The sequence below is a fragment of the Rhyacophila brunnea genome, unplaced genomic scaffold, assembly GCF_057557595.1.
Source record: "Rhyacophila brunnea isolate RB1 unplaced genomic scaffold, BYU_Rbru_1.0 scaffold_15, whole genome shotgun sequence".
Lineage (NCBI taxonomy): Eukaryota > Metazoa > Arthropoda > Insecta > Trichoptera > Rhyacophilidae > Rhyacophila > Rhyacophila brunnea.
The window spans coordinates 11,400,082-11,418,500 of record NW_028232806.1 but is presented as its reverse complement, the minus strand read 5'-3'; the positions used below and the strand labels follow the sequence as shown (position 1 = coordinate 11,418,500).

Here is an 18,419-nt window from a genome sequence, read left to right as displayed (position 1 = left end):
AAAGGATATTAATGAGTGTACCTAAACTGATTGTTGTTTTTTTTTGTATTTGCAGTATCTGGATAAGAACCCTTGTCCTCCGCTCGGAAAGGACAACTTTAGTTTCTCGTCTCGTCTCCTCATTGGAACTTTTGTTCAGGCTGCTGTCCTCGGGGAGGGTGGTGAAGTTCTCAGGATGTCCGAAGGCGAGGTTGCTAAAAGGTCAGTATATTATATAAATCTTTTCCATATTCTACTTTCTCACTATAAATATTGTTGGCGGTTTCTGAGTTCAGATTAACCATTTCTAATCCTTTTGTTATTCCAAATTTTCTCTGAGAGAAGTGTTGCCACTGCATTTTAAGAAATTCTGGCTTTTTTTTAATTCTACCAATTAGCTCCCTGTTTTGACGAATTGAATTATAACATTTTTGCAATGTTCAGTTGTCGAAATATCGAATCTGCTTTGACAAAATGACCGGAAAGGATTTGTGTCAACTAAAAGGACAATCAAGAGCCACCTGTAAGGAGTTGAGATGATGTGTCGTTTCTCTGTGGCGCCCATAAAGTAATGTTGAGTAATAACTAATAACCTTATTTTTGTTGTTTTGTGCAGGTTGGAGGAAGCCCGGCGCGCTTTAGGTGGCTCTGGGGCCGGTCTGGCTGTCGAGCACAGAATCGAACTGGCTCGACAGCAGCAGGCTGCTCGAGAGGCTCGGAAAGATGCCGCCAAGAATCGCGAACAGGTTGGCAATGTGAATATCATTTATATTCTCACTTTATAATTGTTAAGGTCCAATTTTAGTTAGATTCCGACTGAGGGTGAGATGCAGAGGTGTCAAATTATGTTTTGTTTGTTTTAGCTATGTGCTATGCAGCTGTACGATCGAAAGTGCTGCCAGCATTTAAAATTTTGTTTTTCCATTACTTATTGAAAATTCCAAATTTTCATACAAAGCTAAAATAATCAGTTATATCAGTAATGTGGCCCATAATCGGTATCTGATATGTAACTTTTAAATTAAATATAATTAACATGTACATTTATGTCTAGTGTAGTATAATATTATATAATCATTATTTTTCAACACTTGCATCCTCTGCGGCCCTTTTGTCAAATAGGTTTGTGCCACTGAGTTATATAAAGTTTGAATAAATCAGTGGTTGTTTTATCAGTTACAAAATTGCATCAGGTGTCACGAGATAATATGTACTTACTTACTGTTGCTTAAATTGTTGAAAAATACTTGGTTGCCGATAAACAATTTTGATGGTTGTCACTTGCGTTTCTCAATTCTGCCACTATGTGGGGAGGTGCTATTTACTCTATGGCTGATTTTGGCTGCATAAGCTAAGACGCATACATAAGTATGACTAAGAGCCGGGCCACACCGGGCGACTCTGGTCTCTCGGGCGATTTACTCAGGCGACTTGCAGGCGACCAATAAATAATAATAATGAATGTACACACAAGTTATGCAAAAAATACGTTCTCTCCGCGGCGTGGCTGTCGGCAACTGGTCGCCCAGTGTGGCAGCGCTCAATACATAACTATATGTTTTCATACATCGCTACCGATCGCCTGACCAGAGAGACTGGGTGACCAGACCGAGCGCAAGAACGAGATTTTACTGATCGCCCGACTTTATTGCTTGCGCGACTACTGCGCGACCAGGTGTGGCATGGTCCATATAACTGCATACATCGGTCTGGTCTCGGCGACTGGTCTCGAGACCAGAGTCGCCCGGTGTGGCCCGGCTCTAAGCATCTGACCCTGATATCTAGTAACTGGAGTTATGCAAAAAGGAACCAGTCCACAAATTCGAAAAAAACAAGATGAGTATATGGGAGTCATGATTTTTATGTGCTCTTTCATATTATTCAAAATAGATCCAGTCCTAAAATCTAAAAGTGACCGAAGAAATGTAAGATTTGGCAAAGTTTATTGTATGGATTAGAACCTACTGTACAGTTTCTGTTCAGAAAATAGTCTTTTGGTATTCCTTCTTTCCATGAAATAACTAAACCACGCTATGTCCATTAAACATTGTCCCTAGAGTTTCACATAAATGTGTAAGTTGGCTGATAATATTAATGAATAACTTCACACCGCATTCCAAATATTAAACCTGATTATCTCAGTTTGAGTTAAATGTGTACCGATAGCTTTTTGCATAACGCCAACCAATTATTTTGTTTATTAAATTCAACAGAAGTAGTCTTATTATGTTATTTTTATTTGGGTCTAGAGCAGCGGTTCTCACGTGAAATTTAACTGTGGCCGCACAATTGACATTGACAGTGTTCCTTGGAAACGTCTGGTGGCCGGACCAAATTTCACTTTTGTTGTGATTGAAAAAAATAAAGCTAAATTTTATTTACTTACTAAAAAAATTGATCAATTTCTTATAGACAAGTCCATTTAATAAAAGACATTTTGAACATTTTAGTACATATATATTATTTATTTAAAAATAATGGAAATTCCTCAATAAACTTTTTTTCCAATATGAGCCGCATGGCTGCTTGTAAGTTTCGTAAGTAGTAGTAAGTCAACTGGCTTCGCTATTTGTTTTTTATGAAGTGCATTACACTGAATGATCTTTCACAGTGTACAGTAGTAGGAAAAATCGACAATATTAATTATAAATATAATTAAATAAAGCAATTATTATAGTATTATAATTATAATATTCTTTGAATTGACTTCTTTCTCAGAAACGGACTATTTCACACATGATCTCATCACAAAAACACATTATGGATCATTTGAGCGTGGAAAGAAATTTAAGATAGTCAAGTCATGTGTATTTTCAACCAATTTCATAATTTTATAAATATATTTTTGAAATATTATTCTGTAAAGTGCTGGTGGCCGCAGAAAAATCCTGTAGTGGCCGCAGGGCTGCACATGAGAACCACTGGTCTAGAGTATTTAAAATTGTATTGAATTCATCAAAGTAAAATGTTTTATTGAACTAGTTTTGTTTTAATGCTCTATTTTACCACGTTTTTATTAGCTCGTATTCTTGTTTGTCCGGTACAGATTTTTTCTTGTGTGTCCAATACAAATTTTTTCTTGTTTGTCCAAGATTTGTATTGGACGATTGAAGATTTTTAACTAACTTCCCGACTAGCTAGACATTTGAAACTTTTAGAATATATCAGAACACGACGACAATGCATTCTTTTAATACTTTTGGCCATCTTTAAGCAGAATTGAATTCATTTTCAGTTAATTCGGATTTGTATGTTTCGGAGAAAATTCGTTTTTTTTTTTTTTTTGTGATTTTACCGAGGCTTTGACTGCGACTCGCTGTCATATCGCCTCTTCTCTTCTAGAAGGGGATCCGTCGATCAGGTCCTCACTCCTATTCTGTTAAATAACTTTACAATTTTGCCTAGCTCTTCCGTCTTACCCACCGCCAGGACACCCTTCAATTCGTCGACATTCTCATAGATATCTGCAATTCGCAGCTGTACTCTGTGAATTTCATATTTGGGGCATTGCAGTGCTATATGTACAATGTCCTCTAAAACATGACATTCATCGCAGAGCTGCGATTCGCTTCTTCCCATGAGGACATCAAATCTTTTGCCCATGGTGTGCCCTGTTCTTAGCCTCAGTATTAACTTAAGCTCATTCCTCGTCAAAGAAGACTCTACAAACCAGGGCACCTCTCGTGGTGATGGTAGAATTGACTTACTCCATTTCCCCTTTTCTAATGATGCCCTATGGTGAAAATCTATCCACATACTATGGCACATTTTTTTTATAGCCTCATTCCAGTCCAGGTTTTCTGGTATCCACTGATGTGGTACCCCTGAATGGCCGGCTTCCTTTGCCAGATCATCTGCCCTTTCATTTCCCTCAATGCCCATGTGCGATGGGATCCATTGAAGGCATAGATCTCCTCCTCTATTTTTCTTGGCGTCGATCTGGTCAAGGATGTGGTATGCTATGGTTTTACTGTTATGTGAGCGAGTTGCTGCGGCAAGATGTTGTAAAGCGCTTTTGGAGTCTGTTAAAATGACAGCGGATTGCGCCGAGAAATCATCGCTTAAAGTGTATTTAATTGCTTCGTTTATCGCGATGAGTTCCGCCGTCATTATTGGTATTGCTGGGTTTAGCTTCCAGCTCTTGTTTATACCTACTTCTGGTATCACAAGAGCTGCTCCTGCTCTATTCTGATCTTTGGATCCATCTGTATAAAGGTGGCTCCATCCTGCGTACCTCTCTGTCAGCATTTTTTCGACACGCTCTCTTGCTTTATCGGATACTATGCTCCGTTTTGGTTTGTCTATTCCTTTGACCTCTAGTTGGATAACAGAGCTGAGGTCGTAGGTACCAACTGGCCTCCTCAGCGAATACATACCTAGGCATTTTGTATTTAATACCTCCCAACTTTCTGTGGCTTTAAGGATTCCTACCAGTAGTGGGAGCTTTCTTTTCTCATAGTATGTATTGCTTTCAACGAGCTCGTATAGGAGTTTCACCTTTGCCAATATGGGGTTATCTATTATAGATTTCCACTTCATCCATGTCTTGGTAGCCAGTGCCCATCTCCTGACATTCAGTGGAGGTACGCTGAGTTCCGCTTGTAGCACGTGAATGGGCGTTGTCCTGATAAATCCTCCACATATTCTTAATGCTTTGGACTGGATGCGATCTAGCCTCACCGGATTAGTTTCGGCAGCGGAGTGGTAAAACATGCTCCCGTAATCTAATCGGCTTCTAATGAGTGCCGTGTATAACCTTCTCATATGAATGGGGTGTACGCCCCACCCACCTCCCGCCAGTACTTTGAGTATGTTCAGAGGTTGTGTCAGGCTATTCGCGCAATGACTAATATGATGCTTCCACGTTAGTCTATAGTCCAGGTTCATACCTAAAAATTTATAAGTGTCTACTCTTTCTATTATAGTGCCGTCGATTTTTAAGTTAAGCTGGTTTTGTCTCTTGCCTCTGGCAAAAAGTACCACCTTAGTTTTGCTGGGAGCTACTTTGAGGCCTCGCGTTTCCAATAATAATTTTATTTCGTCAAGACTCTTCTGCATTAACCTTTGACATTCATCTACTCTTTTTCCCGAACAAAAAAGTGCAAAATCATCTGCATATTGTACAATGTTGACCCTTGTTATTAACTTTAATATGTCAGTTGTAAGAATGTTGAATAGTAATGGGGATAGGGGGTCTCCTTGCGGAAGGCCTCTTGAGCATACCGTACTCTTCTTTTCATTATTAATGCACATGGTGATTTTTCTTTCATTTAAATACTGCTTAAGATATTTAGTGATCTTCCCACCGATTCCCCATTCATTCAACAACCTTGACACTTCTTTCACATGCACATTATTATACGCATCCTGGATGTCCAGGAATGTTGTCAGAGTTACTTCGTTTTTGACCTGTGCTGCATTGATGTCTAGTACTAGGTTGCCTATGTTCTCCAGAGTCGACTTTTGCCTTCTGAATCCCGTAGTATTGTGATGAAATAGTTGTTTTTTCTCTGCAAACCATTCGATTCTTCTTGCAATCATCTGGTTGAACGTTTTGCACATGCATGATATGAGTGCAATTGGTCTGACTGACGACACTAGGGTAGGGTCTCGCCCTGGTTTTAAGATTGGGATAATCATCGTTTCCTTCCATTGCCTAGGGACTTTTCCGGTTTCCATGATTAAGTTGAATATCTCCACTAGTTTATTTTTTCCGGTCTCTGGCAGCTGAGCGATCATGGAATATGAAACTTCGTCCATGCCGGGGGCAGTGTCTTTATTTTTGGTTACTGATCTTAGTTCCGCCACTGTAAGAATTTCATTCATTGTATCATTAGGATTCTATGTTTCCTGTTCTGCAATTTCTTCCTTCGTTTCGTCACTTTTACTTGCTAGTTGTTCAAGGAGGAGTGACGCCATGCTTTCATCCAGTTGATTTTTGAATTTGTTTCCCGATTTGCCCTTCATCCAACTCATTTTTCTCCACATTTCTGAGTAGGAAGTCTCCGAGTTGACGGAGTCACAAAATGCTTTCCAACTTTCTCTTTTGGCTTTTAGGATTACTTTTCGAGTTGTGGCTTGCTTTTTCTTTAGTTCTAGGTAGTTTTCTGTTGAACTGATTTTTTTGAAGCGAGTATAGGCAAGCCTTCTCTCAGCGATTGCCTTTGATACTTCGGAGTTCCACCATGGTTTTGGTCTAAAGTTTGGGTGACTGCATACTTTGAGTCTCGGAATGCTTGAATTTGCCCCATTATTCAATATTGCCTCCAATTTATCATACTCTACTTGTACATCTCTGGTAGGTTCTGTAAGTCTGTCTATGTCATTTGAGATGATTTCTCGATATTGTTCCCAGTTTGCTTTAGGGTAATTTCTTCTTGGGATCATTTCTGTTTGGCATTGATTTTCCACAAACTCGATGATAATGGGTAAGTGGTCACTGCCCATAGTATCGGAGTCTATTTTCCAATCGGTTTCCAGTACCAGCTCATTGGAGATAAATGTTATATCCGGTGCCGCTCCTCTCTGATTTGGAGGGGCGACCCTGGTACTTTGTCCATTGTTAATCGCTACTAAGTCAGAGTCAAGACATACGTCAGCGACATCCTCTCCTCTTGCGTCTCGAAGTATATGATCCCACATTGGGTGGTGTGCATTGAAATCCCCACCCATAATTGATCCCTCTCCCATTTGATCGAAGAGCCTGCTCCATGCGTTTTTCCGAATGGTAACATTGGGTTTACAATATATTGCTGTCACTGATTTTAGTTTTTGTGTCCCTCTGATTTCGACTTGACATGCCTCCAGTTCAGTTGGAAGGCCTTGTAGGGTCTTTTCTTTAGACGCCAGTGTTTTATGCACCAGTATCGCTATTCCTCCGTAACCATCCCCTCTGTCTTTTCTATACATCGTGTAATCATTGAATTTCAGATAGTCTAATTCAGACCTCAGCCAAGTCTCTGAGATTAATGCTATTGAAATTTTTTGTCTTATTAAGTAGAGTTCTATATCATCCTTCTTTTGCTTCATACTTCTGGCATTCCATTGTAAAATCCTAATTTGTTTTTTATTATCCGTTTTGCTGCAGAACCTCCCCTAGAATTTCCCCTAAGTTTCCTTCTTTGAAGTGTTATACCCAGTCCACTGCTTTAATTATTAGTTGTTTAATGATCTGCTGCCAATCTCCCCCTTTCAGCAAGACTTTCATAATTTCTCCCATCGCGTTAACCTCTGTCTTCCCTTTTGAATTTTTCTTATTTTTTGTAGACTTTACGCTACTACCTGTAGCTATTATTGTTGAGCCTGAAGCTTCTACCACCGCTTCTTCTTTCTTTTTGATTTCCTTAGTTTTTTGAATTGTTTCGCTTTCATCTCTTCCTACGATTTTTTTTTGTTTTAATATGTCAGCATAGCTATTATTTAACATATTTTTTTTTGCTTCCTTGAAAGGTATGTTCATTTTTTTCATTGCTTCTTTGCAATTCTTTTCCTCTTGCCACTTTGGGCATTTTTGGCTATTTGCCGCGTGGTTGCCTTTGCAATTGATGCACGTAATTTCCTCATTTTTTTCGCAGGTTTTGTGGTTTTCACCACACTTAGGGCACGTTTCTACTGTACGTCCGCAATTGTTCGCGATATGCCCATATCGCCAGCATTTGTAGCATTGCATAACCCTGAATACATACGGTTCTACAGCAAAAGAGACTCCATATATGTAAATTGTTCTCGGCAATATTTTCTCCCCAAATTTAATACTGACTGACGAGGTCTTTGTCAGCTCTCCTGTATCACCTTTTCTTGTCAACCTCTTAAGGTTGATTACTTTTGCATCACTTTTGATTTCCATTTGCAGTTCTTGGAGGTCCATATCAATATCGACTTTTCTTATTACTCCATAAGAGCAGGAGTCATTCTCTTTGGTCACAAAACCGAGATCTTTGAGTTCTCCAGCTTGTTTCACTTTATCTGCTTCTTTTTCGTCTTCTACTTGGATGTACGTCTTTAAATTTTTATTGTAAATTTTCTGTACTTTTACTCCTGCCTTATGCAGCATCTGCGCTATTTTCAGCTTTAATGGAATTTTACTTCCCGTCGCTATCATGACGATGTTTTGGTTTCCCTTTGGAGTGACCCCAGAGTCTCTTCTGGGTTTTTTTCCAGAGGTCACCGTCTGCCATTCTTCTTCTTTTTCTCCAACCACTTCCTCTTCATCATCGTTTCTTTTCTTCTTCGTTTTTTTCGTTTCATTCACTTCCATTGTGGTGTTTTCCATTTTATTGTTTTTGCCGTTCACGCGGTCTTGGAATTCGCGCAACAGTGTGAACAAAAAACAGTGTGGACAACCCCTCGCTTCACAGCGTTTGACGCACTCCCCGCACAAAGTGCACTATCCGTGCAACAATAAATATTTTTCACTTTTTCTCAAGCACTGGCACTGATTGTCAAAATCACATGGGACCACACATGTTGAGTTTATTGTCAAATTCATTTACAAACAATAATATTTTTGTTGTATCACGTATTTATAAACGTTCGCGAGTAACCAGGCGAATAGCGACACGAATACGCAAGCGAAGTTGTACAACCTCACTCCACCGCTGTTGGCTTCCGACTGAGAAAATTCGTTAAAAGTAATATTTACTACTCACTATTATTGGTTGCTAAGAGGGTACTAGCAACTAAATTATTAATATATATGTTACACCGAATGTGTAAAATTGCGTATTACATGAAATCGGCAAAATTTTGCCTAATTCATGAAAAATGCAAGCCTGTTGCCTTATTTATGAATTGGACAAATTATCTGCCGAGTGCGTGAGTTCGGCAGGGTATGGAATTCTTAAACTGTCAACATGACAGTAGAAAAAGTAAATTTAATACGGATGGTTTTATTAGTTATAATTGGACATAATATAATATTATTATTAGGTTAGGTTAGGTTTTGTAATTCTGAATTCAACTGAATGTCCGTTTTGAGGTTAGCTAACAACTGTCACCAGACTATCAAATCATACTATCATAAACAAACAATCGACCATTGCCTGATACCCAAGCACGAATCAAATCGCGAAAATACCTTTTAATAAAATTCTTCCGTTATTATATTATAGTTCAAGATTTTTTTTGAGCATAGTAAATGGATATGAACGTCATTGTAGTTATTGATTGGTATATTTTTATATAATCAATGACATTTTTGCCTTTGCCTAATTTATGAATAAGGCAACGGACTTGCATTTTTCATGAAATAAGCAAAATTTTGCCGATTTCATGTAATACGCAATTTCACACATTTGGCGTAACATATACGTGCGTTACTATGGAAATCAATATGAAATGTCAAAATGACATTTCAGTATTCTATAATATTTATTCAGTACAAAAAAAAGTATTTATTAATACATAGCATTGTCAAGTTTATATGATTCAACAGAAAATTTAAAAACGTGGTATATAAAAAGTTGTTTTTATCTTGTAATTATTTAGTTTAAAGTTAAGGCAGTCTAGCCTCGGGCAATTCATTTATTTACTTGCCACGTGACGCTTTATGTTGCCATAATATGTATCAAAAGTCTGGATTGGACATCCTATGCGTGTTTTATCCATTGGTATTAAAATGATAAGTGTTGTAAACTGTTTATGTCACATCCTTGACGTGTTGTGTGTTTGCCTGGGCAATTTTCAGGCACGCCTGGCTCGCGAGCAGGAACGAAGCGAGAAAGCCGAACAAGCAAAGCGAGACAAAGAAGTGCGGAGTCTGCAGGCGCTCGAGGTATGTCAATTTCATATTCAATCTGTGTTCATGTTACCAATAGTCATATGACTGTTCATTCAAAGATCGAACATACAAATATATATTACCGATCGATAAAATGTATGTAAATTATCTTTTCACTTTGACTTTTATTTGAAGCAATTGAAAACACCTGCGAATGAACAGTCATATTGTTTCAGATTAAAGACTATTCTCCCCTGTTTATTATTGTGTAAATAATTTCTCCTCTTTTTATTGTGCTATTATTCAAATTTAGGTTTTTCTAGTTCAATTACAACATATCTATTATGTTTCTTGTTTGAATTCAAGATTATAAAAATATGTGTGATATGCTCTTATGCAAAGATATTGAAGAAACCCTTTTGCCGGATCGAGTTCACTGTTTATCAAAATTACTGAAGTTTCGCTCAAATTTAGTTTGTCATGTGTCATTTTTCTTTGCAACAATGAGTTTCTTATTTTAAGAGTTATGAAAAGAAGAAAGAGTAGATCAGGCTACCTTTTTTGCTTCACTTTGAAGGTTTTCTTCAACATCATCTCCGTTATGTCAGAAAATTAAATTGGAACGAAATATACTTTATGTAAGAAATTTCGGAAACCTGATGTTAAAATGCTTGTAGAATTTACCGTATAGTCCATGCGGTGATATACAGAAGATTTCTTTTTAAATGTTGATAATTCAAATAGTACATTTGGCCACAAATTTCTGAGATTAGTACGATTCATTATTCACACCACACAGTAAAGTGGTGAACTTGTGATCTGTTTGTTTTTATAATCTTGAAAATCAATTTTCAACAATCTTTTAACGAAGCCGCTTATTTTATTGGTATGTTAATTTCACTAAATTGTTGTTTTTTTTTAAAAATTTAATTTTGCTTTGATTTAATATGAATCAATGTCAATTATTTAGTTGTTTGATACGTATCACATAATAAATAACGTTTCAAATTTGCTGTTGCATACCTGAAAAATCTTGACATCTGTTTGATGTGTGCATATTCATGTTTTTCATACATCAACACATTTATCACAAATTGGATGTGCAAATATTGATTTTCTTTTGTGTCCAGATTTTTTTATTGTCATAATAAAATAAACGGTTTTTTGATAGGCTGTTATATTTAGTGTATTATTATTTAAATTAACACTTAGCGACTAATAAAATTCACCCCTTAGCATAATATTATTATTATTCACTTTCTTATTAGGTGTTGTGTATGTTTTTACCCTTTTTTATTTTATTATCCTTTAGTTTTGAATACAAGTCGTAGTTACAGATGCTTTTTTTGATAATGCAATGTTTGTTTTGTTTGTTTGTGTAGCAACTATTCTTGTTTTATGCATTTTATGTATTCTGATGAGAGAGATATTATCGTTGTTAGATTTTAGACTACCGATAACTAGAATAGTTCCAGTCATTTTAAATTACTATAATAATTAATATAATACATACGGTATTCTAGTCTGTATTTTCTGTGATATATTTCAATATTATAACAGATTTGCATTTTTAAATATTGAGATTAACGGATGCATCCAGATTTTACAGTATTATTAAATAAAATTAGCGAAGTTTATTGAATAAAATACCACAAACATAAAAATAGAAACCGATTGCTTATCCGATTTTGTATTGCTTTCCTTCACTTCTGATACCCTTTTCTATATGCCTCTCACTTCTTTTATACATGTATGTATATCAAATCGATAAATAAGGAGCCAATCCGAAATAAACAATATTATTATTCAATTCTTGCTTTTATATTACATTGTATCTTGATGCTAACTATTTCTAGAGCATTGCGTAATACATTATATCTAATGGACAGTGGATAATGGTTAGATTACTTGTCGTAAAATAATGTTATACCAGTTGTTATATTTGCATTATACATGTTTTATTGTGTATTTCCAGTAATATTAGTTGTATAAAAAGTCACCCAAGGAAAGAATATCATTCTTAGATTAATGCAGTACATGTGAGATGTCAAATACTACAATGTTATTGTCATTGATCTGAAAGAGTGTGTGTTCTAGATTTTAATGTGTCTATGTTGGAATAACTGATAATATCTTTGTATGCCCGAATGAATGTGGATCGTTGAAAGTGATATTGTTGTTAAAACAATATATTGTTGAGAAAATCAGGTAACTTCAATGGAAACCCAAAAAACAAACACAGCACCAAATAGTAACAAAACTAACCCACATTAGTTCAATTTATAGTCTTAAATACTATTTTAATCCTTAGAGATATTTTCGCAAAGAAACCTTGATGATCTGAAATGTGTTGAAAAAAGATGTTTGTTAATCCGCGTCCCTGCAGTTCTAAGAATATTTTTGATAACGTGAAAATATCATTTTATTTCTTCAAAAAATGTTAAAACGATTTTTCCTACTGTGTATACAAACATTTTTTTGTTCAAATCAATTCAGATAACAAGAAACTGTTGCATTTCGCAGCTGCGTTTATTGTGTATCATTACCATATATCATTACCGAAACTGAAATATAAAAACAGGCAACTGAAAATCTGCTCAACGCCGACAAGCAAAGGCACCGCTCCAACAGTTCAAACTTCTGGAAAAGCATCGAGTCCATAGCTTCGTCCGCAGCATCGGGACGGCCCATCACGGTGCCGTCCATGTCTCTCACTCTCACTCCGGTGCCGTCGAAACCCAACCAATGGCCGGACAAAGATGACTATAATGCTTTGGACAAAATAGTGAACTTTGCAGAAAACGCAGCCATGGATTTTGCACCGTCAAAACCGAAATTAGACGTTAAAAAGGATTTTAAATTGACCGTTGTTAAAAACGATCATAATTCATTGTCGAATCGATCAAAAAGCCATGCCATTTCTGTTATAAAAGCTATTAAACACGCCGACAAACGAGATCCCGGTCGCAGAAGTATCATGATGAAGAAAATCCTCGAATCGTATTCGAGAATGAGCGAGTTCGTTTCAGGCGATTGCGAATGGCTGGCATCTGAAGTAAATTTAAAGAAACAGGTGGATCCAAAAACACTCGAAGTAGAATACCTCAATGCGAAGAAAGACTACATGTCCAGTAATTTGATGCTAATGCCGAGTGTTGCGGTGGAGTCTGTGCTGGTGCCGCCGAACCAGCTCTGTAATGATGTCATCATCGACCTTGACGCGGATGAGGAGGATACTGCCTCAAAGATGGACGTAGTTTCGGTACGTTTCAACTTGCAAAAGTTAAATTACTTAAGATGGGATTTGATTTAAGGTTCAGGGAATTTATTATTGTTTGTCTAATTATATCTATTTGTCCGTCTGGATTGTTATAATTAATTCATTAAATTCTCTGTAAATTGTTGAAATTTGAAATTAAAATCTTTCACGAACTGTCTATACATACAAAATGTATATCAATTTGTAACAATGTACAGTTCTCATTTCATTGCTCAAATTTATTATTATTTTCCATTTTTTCTTTCGTTAACAACAATATTTAAAAACAGTTTTATATAATTTTTGCTAATGATAATTTTATATAATAATGCTACATATCGATTTTTAATTTCTACAGGTAGGTATGTAATAAAAACCCTTGCATCAATTTCAAATAATAGCTCTATGATAATAATAAAACATTTTTATGTGAACAAATTATATTTATATTATATTTATCTTTCTCGGTGTGAGATAAGGGTTCTTCATTCGTTTGCTTAAAGTAATCCCAATGTATCTACTTGTTACTATATTGTGATGTGTTATCACAAGCTTTGGTTTGTTTTTGGGTTTACTAAACTAAAAATCACTAACCACATACTAATTATTATGGATCTGAATAGCTGCCGACACATTATGCATTATTATACACACTTAATATTGTACTATAAATTTCAGTATGGCTCTCGATTCAATTAATTTCTTATTTTCTAAAAAGGTTTTGCTTTGTCTGTACCAAGGCCCATTATAGAGTCAGGCCGTGTCAACGAAACTGTAATTTCAATTTTTGTGCTAGTTATTGCTCATATTTAGAATGCAATATGGTAAACTCTTTGTTTCACATTGAAATAAATGGTAATATGTTAAATGATTTGAATGAAATATACAATCGAAAATCTTCATTTACCGTGAACAATCTTACCGCATTGCATTCGAAAACAATTTATAATTAGCACAACATTCATAACTTGCAATTCGGTGCTCCGGCCAGTCTATAGTCGGCTTTGGTCTGTGTGTAGAGGCTATATTTATTTTTTCTTAGTAAAAAATAAAATTGAACACTTCTATATTCACTACCTTTCTACAGGATGGCCAAGCGAAACCCATTCCCCCTATCTGCATTCACTGTGTTCAGAGTTAAAGATTTTCCATGTTTCAGTTTATGATACGTTATTCTCAAGGTGCGTTTATGACCTGAAACAGCGGACAGCATTACTAAATCAAAAACTTACAAAATTTTTTATTGATAAACCATATTTTTTGTTTTATGTGAGAATATTTAAAACCCTACTCGAATCAGAAATATTTTAATTGATTCTATTGAATAAAACCCAATGATTATGGTTATTTTGATATTGTGATTGTGCCGTTAATTATTAGTAATTTTATATATTATGAAAAAACAAATTTATACCATCTTGTGTTTTCATAATATGTGTGTATAGTTACGGTGCGTATTTTCTCAAAAATTCTAGTCCAACCTTTGCGGTGCGTCTCACACCACACACCGGCCTAGCAACTTTCAGTCACTGTGATTCCATGTTTCTTTCCATTCATCCAAAGTAGATAGACTTATCCGGTAAATATTTTTTTCAACAGTTTGAATGCACCTATAAGCGCATGTTTAATCTCTTTAACAACATACAGCAAAGCGATCAATTTTGTTGCTTGAGTTGAGACGTTCTCACTATTTTGTTTTCCAGCTGTCATTGTGTCTTTCCACTCTCCTTCTTCTCTCAAAATTTCGGGCTCGTTGCAGAGGCTATTCTCAAGAAATGATGTTGTAAAGTCGTGAGCCTAATACTACAAGGTTCTAAGTGTTCGTCCTTGAAAAAACAAACCCAACAAAGAAGTAGTATTCTAAGCTGCCTCATTGTTACTTTTGTTTCTCCAAAGACAAACACTTAGAACCTTGTAGTTTTCCACTCGCGAAGTGTCAAATGATGGTGTCTCTTTTCTACAGTATATTAACTGCCATCTTTCATACTCGTCGTAACTTTTACTACCAACTAACCTTAACATTTTTCGATAGATTTAGAGCGGCATTCGCATTCATACTCCTAACAGTACACTTTACCACATTATCTCTTGAGAATGGCCGCTGCAACAAGCCCAAATGTCAATGAAAGGAGGGGGAATACACAGTGGCAGCCCATAATACAATCAACTTAAATATAGGTTCATCCAAAAAAAATTATCAGCTAGGGTTGATTCAATGCTTGATGAAAGGCTCCTATATCTCTTTCCATTTTTTGCATTCCTTGGCTTTTTGCTACCGCGTATTTGGCTGAAAGTTATCAACCTGTCGATCCAGGCGTCTTGTTGCCACTTTTGCAGTTTAGTGACATCTATCATATCTGTCCTTCCGTGTTATGTCTGACATGCACCTTTCCATGCCATGTGGCGTTACTCCTAATTTCTCTCCATTACAAACTATATAATATTAAATGGGTTTACATTTGCATTTTTTTTTTCACACAGTTTATGTTTACTTAGAAGTTATTCGAATGCATTATTGTTATAAAACACAAGAGATAATGAATTGGACATGATGTTAATAATTGCGAATGGAAAGTATGTGTACGTAATGGTGTTTCAAGTGTCAAGGTATTCCAATGGGCTCAGGTTTTTTCTACTTATGATTGTTTAATTGTATATATTATAGAATGGGGGTGAATGATTAAAAATGAGACGAGTTTTAAGCCAGGTCCTTATAATCAAGTAATCTTTATTTGACATGCTGAGGATTATACGAGTATAAATGTCATAATTAAAAAATGAGTTAACGAGCAGTTTTTGCATGAAATAGGACTATTCAAACGTGTGAATATTTTGTATGAACATATAAAACCATTTTATTGAAGTATGTCTCATGGGAGTGGCGAAGGGCGGAGGTAGGCTGCGGAGATTTGACATAAATAGTGCACACTAAACTTGGTCGCTCCCACGATGGCCGAGCGGTACGCGTCAGGCTTATAATTTTGTGAGTCCCGGGTTCGAATCCCAGGTCTGGCGAATTCAGATGTTGTTTTTCAATGCGTGTTTGGATCCAAAGTATGGACTGAGTTGTTTGAGCAAGTGGCTAACAACCATTTCTCGTAAAAAACAAAAAATCTATGAATATAACCATCACTTTGTGAAGGCCCATATGATCAAACATGGTAAAATAAAAAAAATAAACTGTCAGACATACGTAATTGTTTTCATTGAACTAAGAATACAAATTGCAGATGGTGTTGAATAGTTCTTAAAATTCAATTAAACCTCGCCTAAAACAAATCGTAATAGGTAAAAAAATAATCTTCTATTTATAAAATACTGACAAAGTTTAGTGTGCAATATTTGTGCCGGATCTCCACAGTCTACCTTCCGTCTGCGCCATTGTCTAATGGACATGGTGTATAGAATATGACTGTATATAGTTTGAATGTTTTGGCTTGACTTGTCCTTCTACACTAAAAACATTTTTATAAACACAGAAATAGAAATATTTTGTCGTGGAATAGTAATAAAGGATTATTTGAGAACATGACCTAATTTACAGAATGTTGAAAACAGTTGTATAGAATCTACAATCCCATATTTACTCAACTTGGTCTCCGGTGCACTTGTATCAGTTCAATCCTCAGCACCTCATTTATTCAAAGTAAACACTATATTGTAAGTTTTGTGAATACAAGTTTTAACTCCGAATGTGTTATAAATAGTACGGTATTAAATTGACATTTTGAAAGTGCTTGGCATGATTGATGCATTATGATATTACTAACCCGATTTGAATCATACTAAATAATGAAACAAATTATATATTATATAATATGCATGTTGTGAATATATTCATAGGAATTTTTAGAACAGTACTTGCATTATTGATGCTTATCATTCTGTCTGTGAGAAACGTGAATGTATTGATTTCACTAGTTTAAATCTTGAAACTATAAAATATAGAAAAAGAAAATAGTGACGTGATTTTTGAAAAAAATTGTCAATTTATGAACCAGATCACTTATAAAATGTCTCGTTCCATTGTTTGTAACGATGTATCTTAAAATATTTGGAACGGAGAAATTTGTTAGAATATAATGCATGTAAGCTGTAGTGTGGTGATGTCCAACCTTTTATGGAGTTAACCGGTTCTATGCTCTATGAGGCCGTGATCGACAGGCCGCACATACAAATTTCGCGAGTTATCTCCGACTTTAAAACTCAAATTACTAGCCACTGTCGATTGATTTGCATAATCTAAAAAATTACACATAGTGACATCTGTTATGAATAATTATGAAATACTAAGTCTAAAATTATCGGTATTACATCGATTGTAGTAAGAGCTTTTCTCTATATTCAGTGTGTGTTGTTAAAAATCTGCGGCCTGTCAGATACTGCCATAGTAATATCGTGAGGCATAGAAAAGGCTCAAGGCTAGTTTGATCATCCAAAACCACTTTACTTCCCCTTCATTGCAAGCTTCCAAAAATAAGACATAAATTAACCGATAAATCGAAAATGAGTCCATTTTGTTTTATGTGAATCAAAATCCTACGAAGTTGCGCCATAGGCGAGCATTTTAATTTTAATAAATAGCTTCATGGGATGGGATTGTAGACGCTCACAAGTTGTCAGTTTGACATCACTGCTGTAGTGAAATAATTAATCTATAAATAATCATCTCAATAACATAAAATATCAGTGTTGCCACCTTTTACTATTGGTGATTATATAATATGTAGTACAAAAGTATAAAAATTATAGTATTTTAAAAATATATTTTGCATAAAATTACTTACTATTTTACAGTTTTTAACTTAATCGAAATTATAGTATCATACTATAGTTATGGTACGGATGACAACACTGACAGTTTTTGGTCCTCCATATCATATTTTTCCCCTTAGTATTTATTATTTTGCCCTTTTAATTTTATTTAATAATACTGCTTGGTTTTCACAGTACTGTAGCTTGAACCACTATTTCTTATTAACAACAAATGTACTATGTTTTAACTGTTTTCATTATTTTTTATAATAAATAAATTGAAGGACACTATTCATTCTCAGTCAGAATCGACATTATCTTTTGTAATTATGATACTTGAGTTTGTAACAATTCATAATAAAACAAGGTGTTTAAAATCAATTGGTTATTTATTTTTGGGTAGAGATTGGCAGTGAATTCTTTAAAATAAGTTGAGAAATAAAAATTTGCAATATTTCAAAACCGTTTTGTTTTGATGATCATAACAGGCGAGGAGAAAGAGACAAGAGGAATTGGAGAAACAGAGACAGGAAGATCAGACCAGAAAGCAGCAGGTGCGTTTTTGTGACTTGAATCTCCTAAAAACGTTCAAACATCAGAAAATCAATACGTCTCAACTATTTATTTACTGATTGATTTGAAAAAGTTACTTACATGCATATGCACAAATTAGACTATATTTTAATATATATAATATATATGTGTAAT

The 18,419-nt window shown here is 35.4% G+C and overlaps 1 protein-coding gene across 8 annotated transcripts in view; it reads left to right on the top strand.

Moving 5' to 3' along the window:
• Positions 1-18,419, top strand: part of LOC147074913 (uncharacterized) — a 69,893-nt gene that overhangs the window by 22,483 nt on the left and 28,991 nt on the right. For 3 of the 8 annotated variants that reach the window (XM_085942937.1, XM_085942933.1, XM_085942932.1), the window contains exons 19-22: positions 56-201; positions 596-725; positions 9,665-9,751; positions 18,200-18,265. In XM_085942937.1, the coding sequence (XP_085799063.1) occupies positions 56-201; positions 596-725; positions 9,665-9,751; positions 18,200-18,265 (429 nt within the window). Of the gene's footprint in view, positions 1-55; positions 202-595; positions 735-9,664; positions 9,752-12,278; positions 12,960-18,199; positions 18,266-18,419 lie in introns of all 8 variants that reach the window. The other 5 variants (XM_085942935.1, XM_085942936.1, XM_085942930.1 and 2 more) reach the window with 3 other exon arrangements.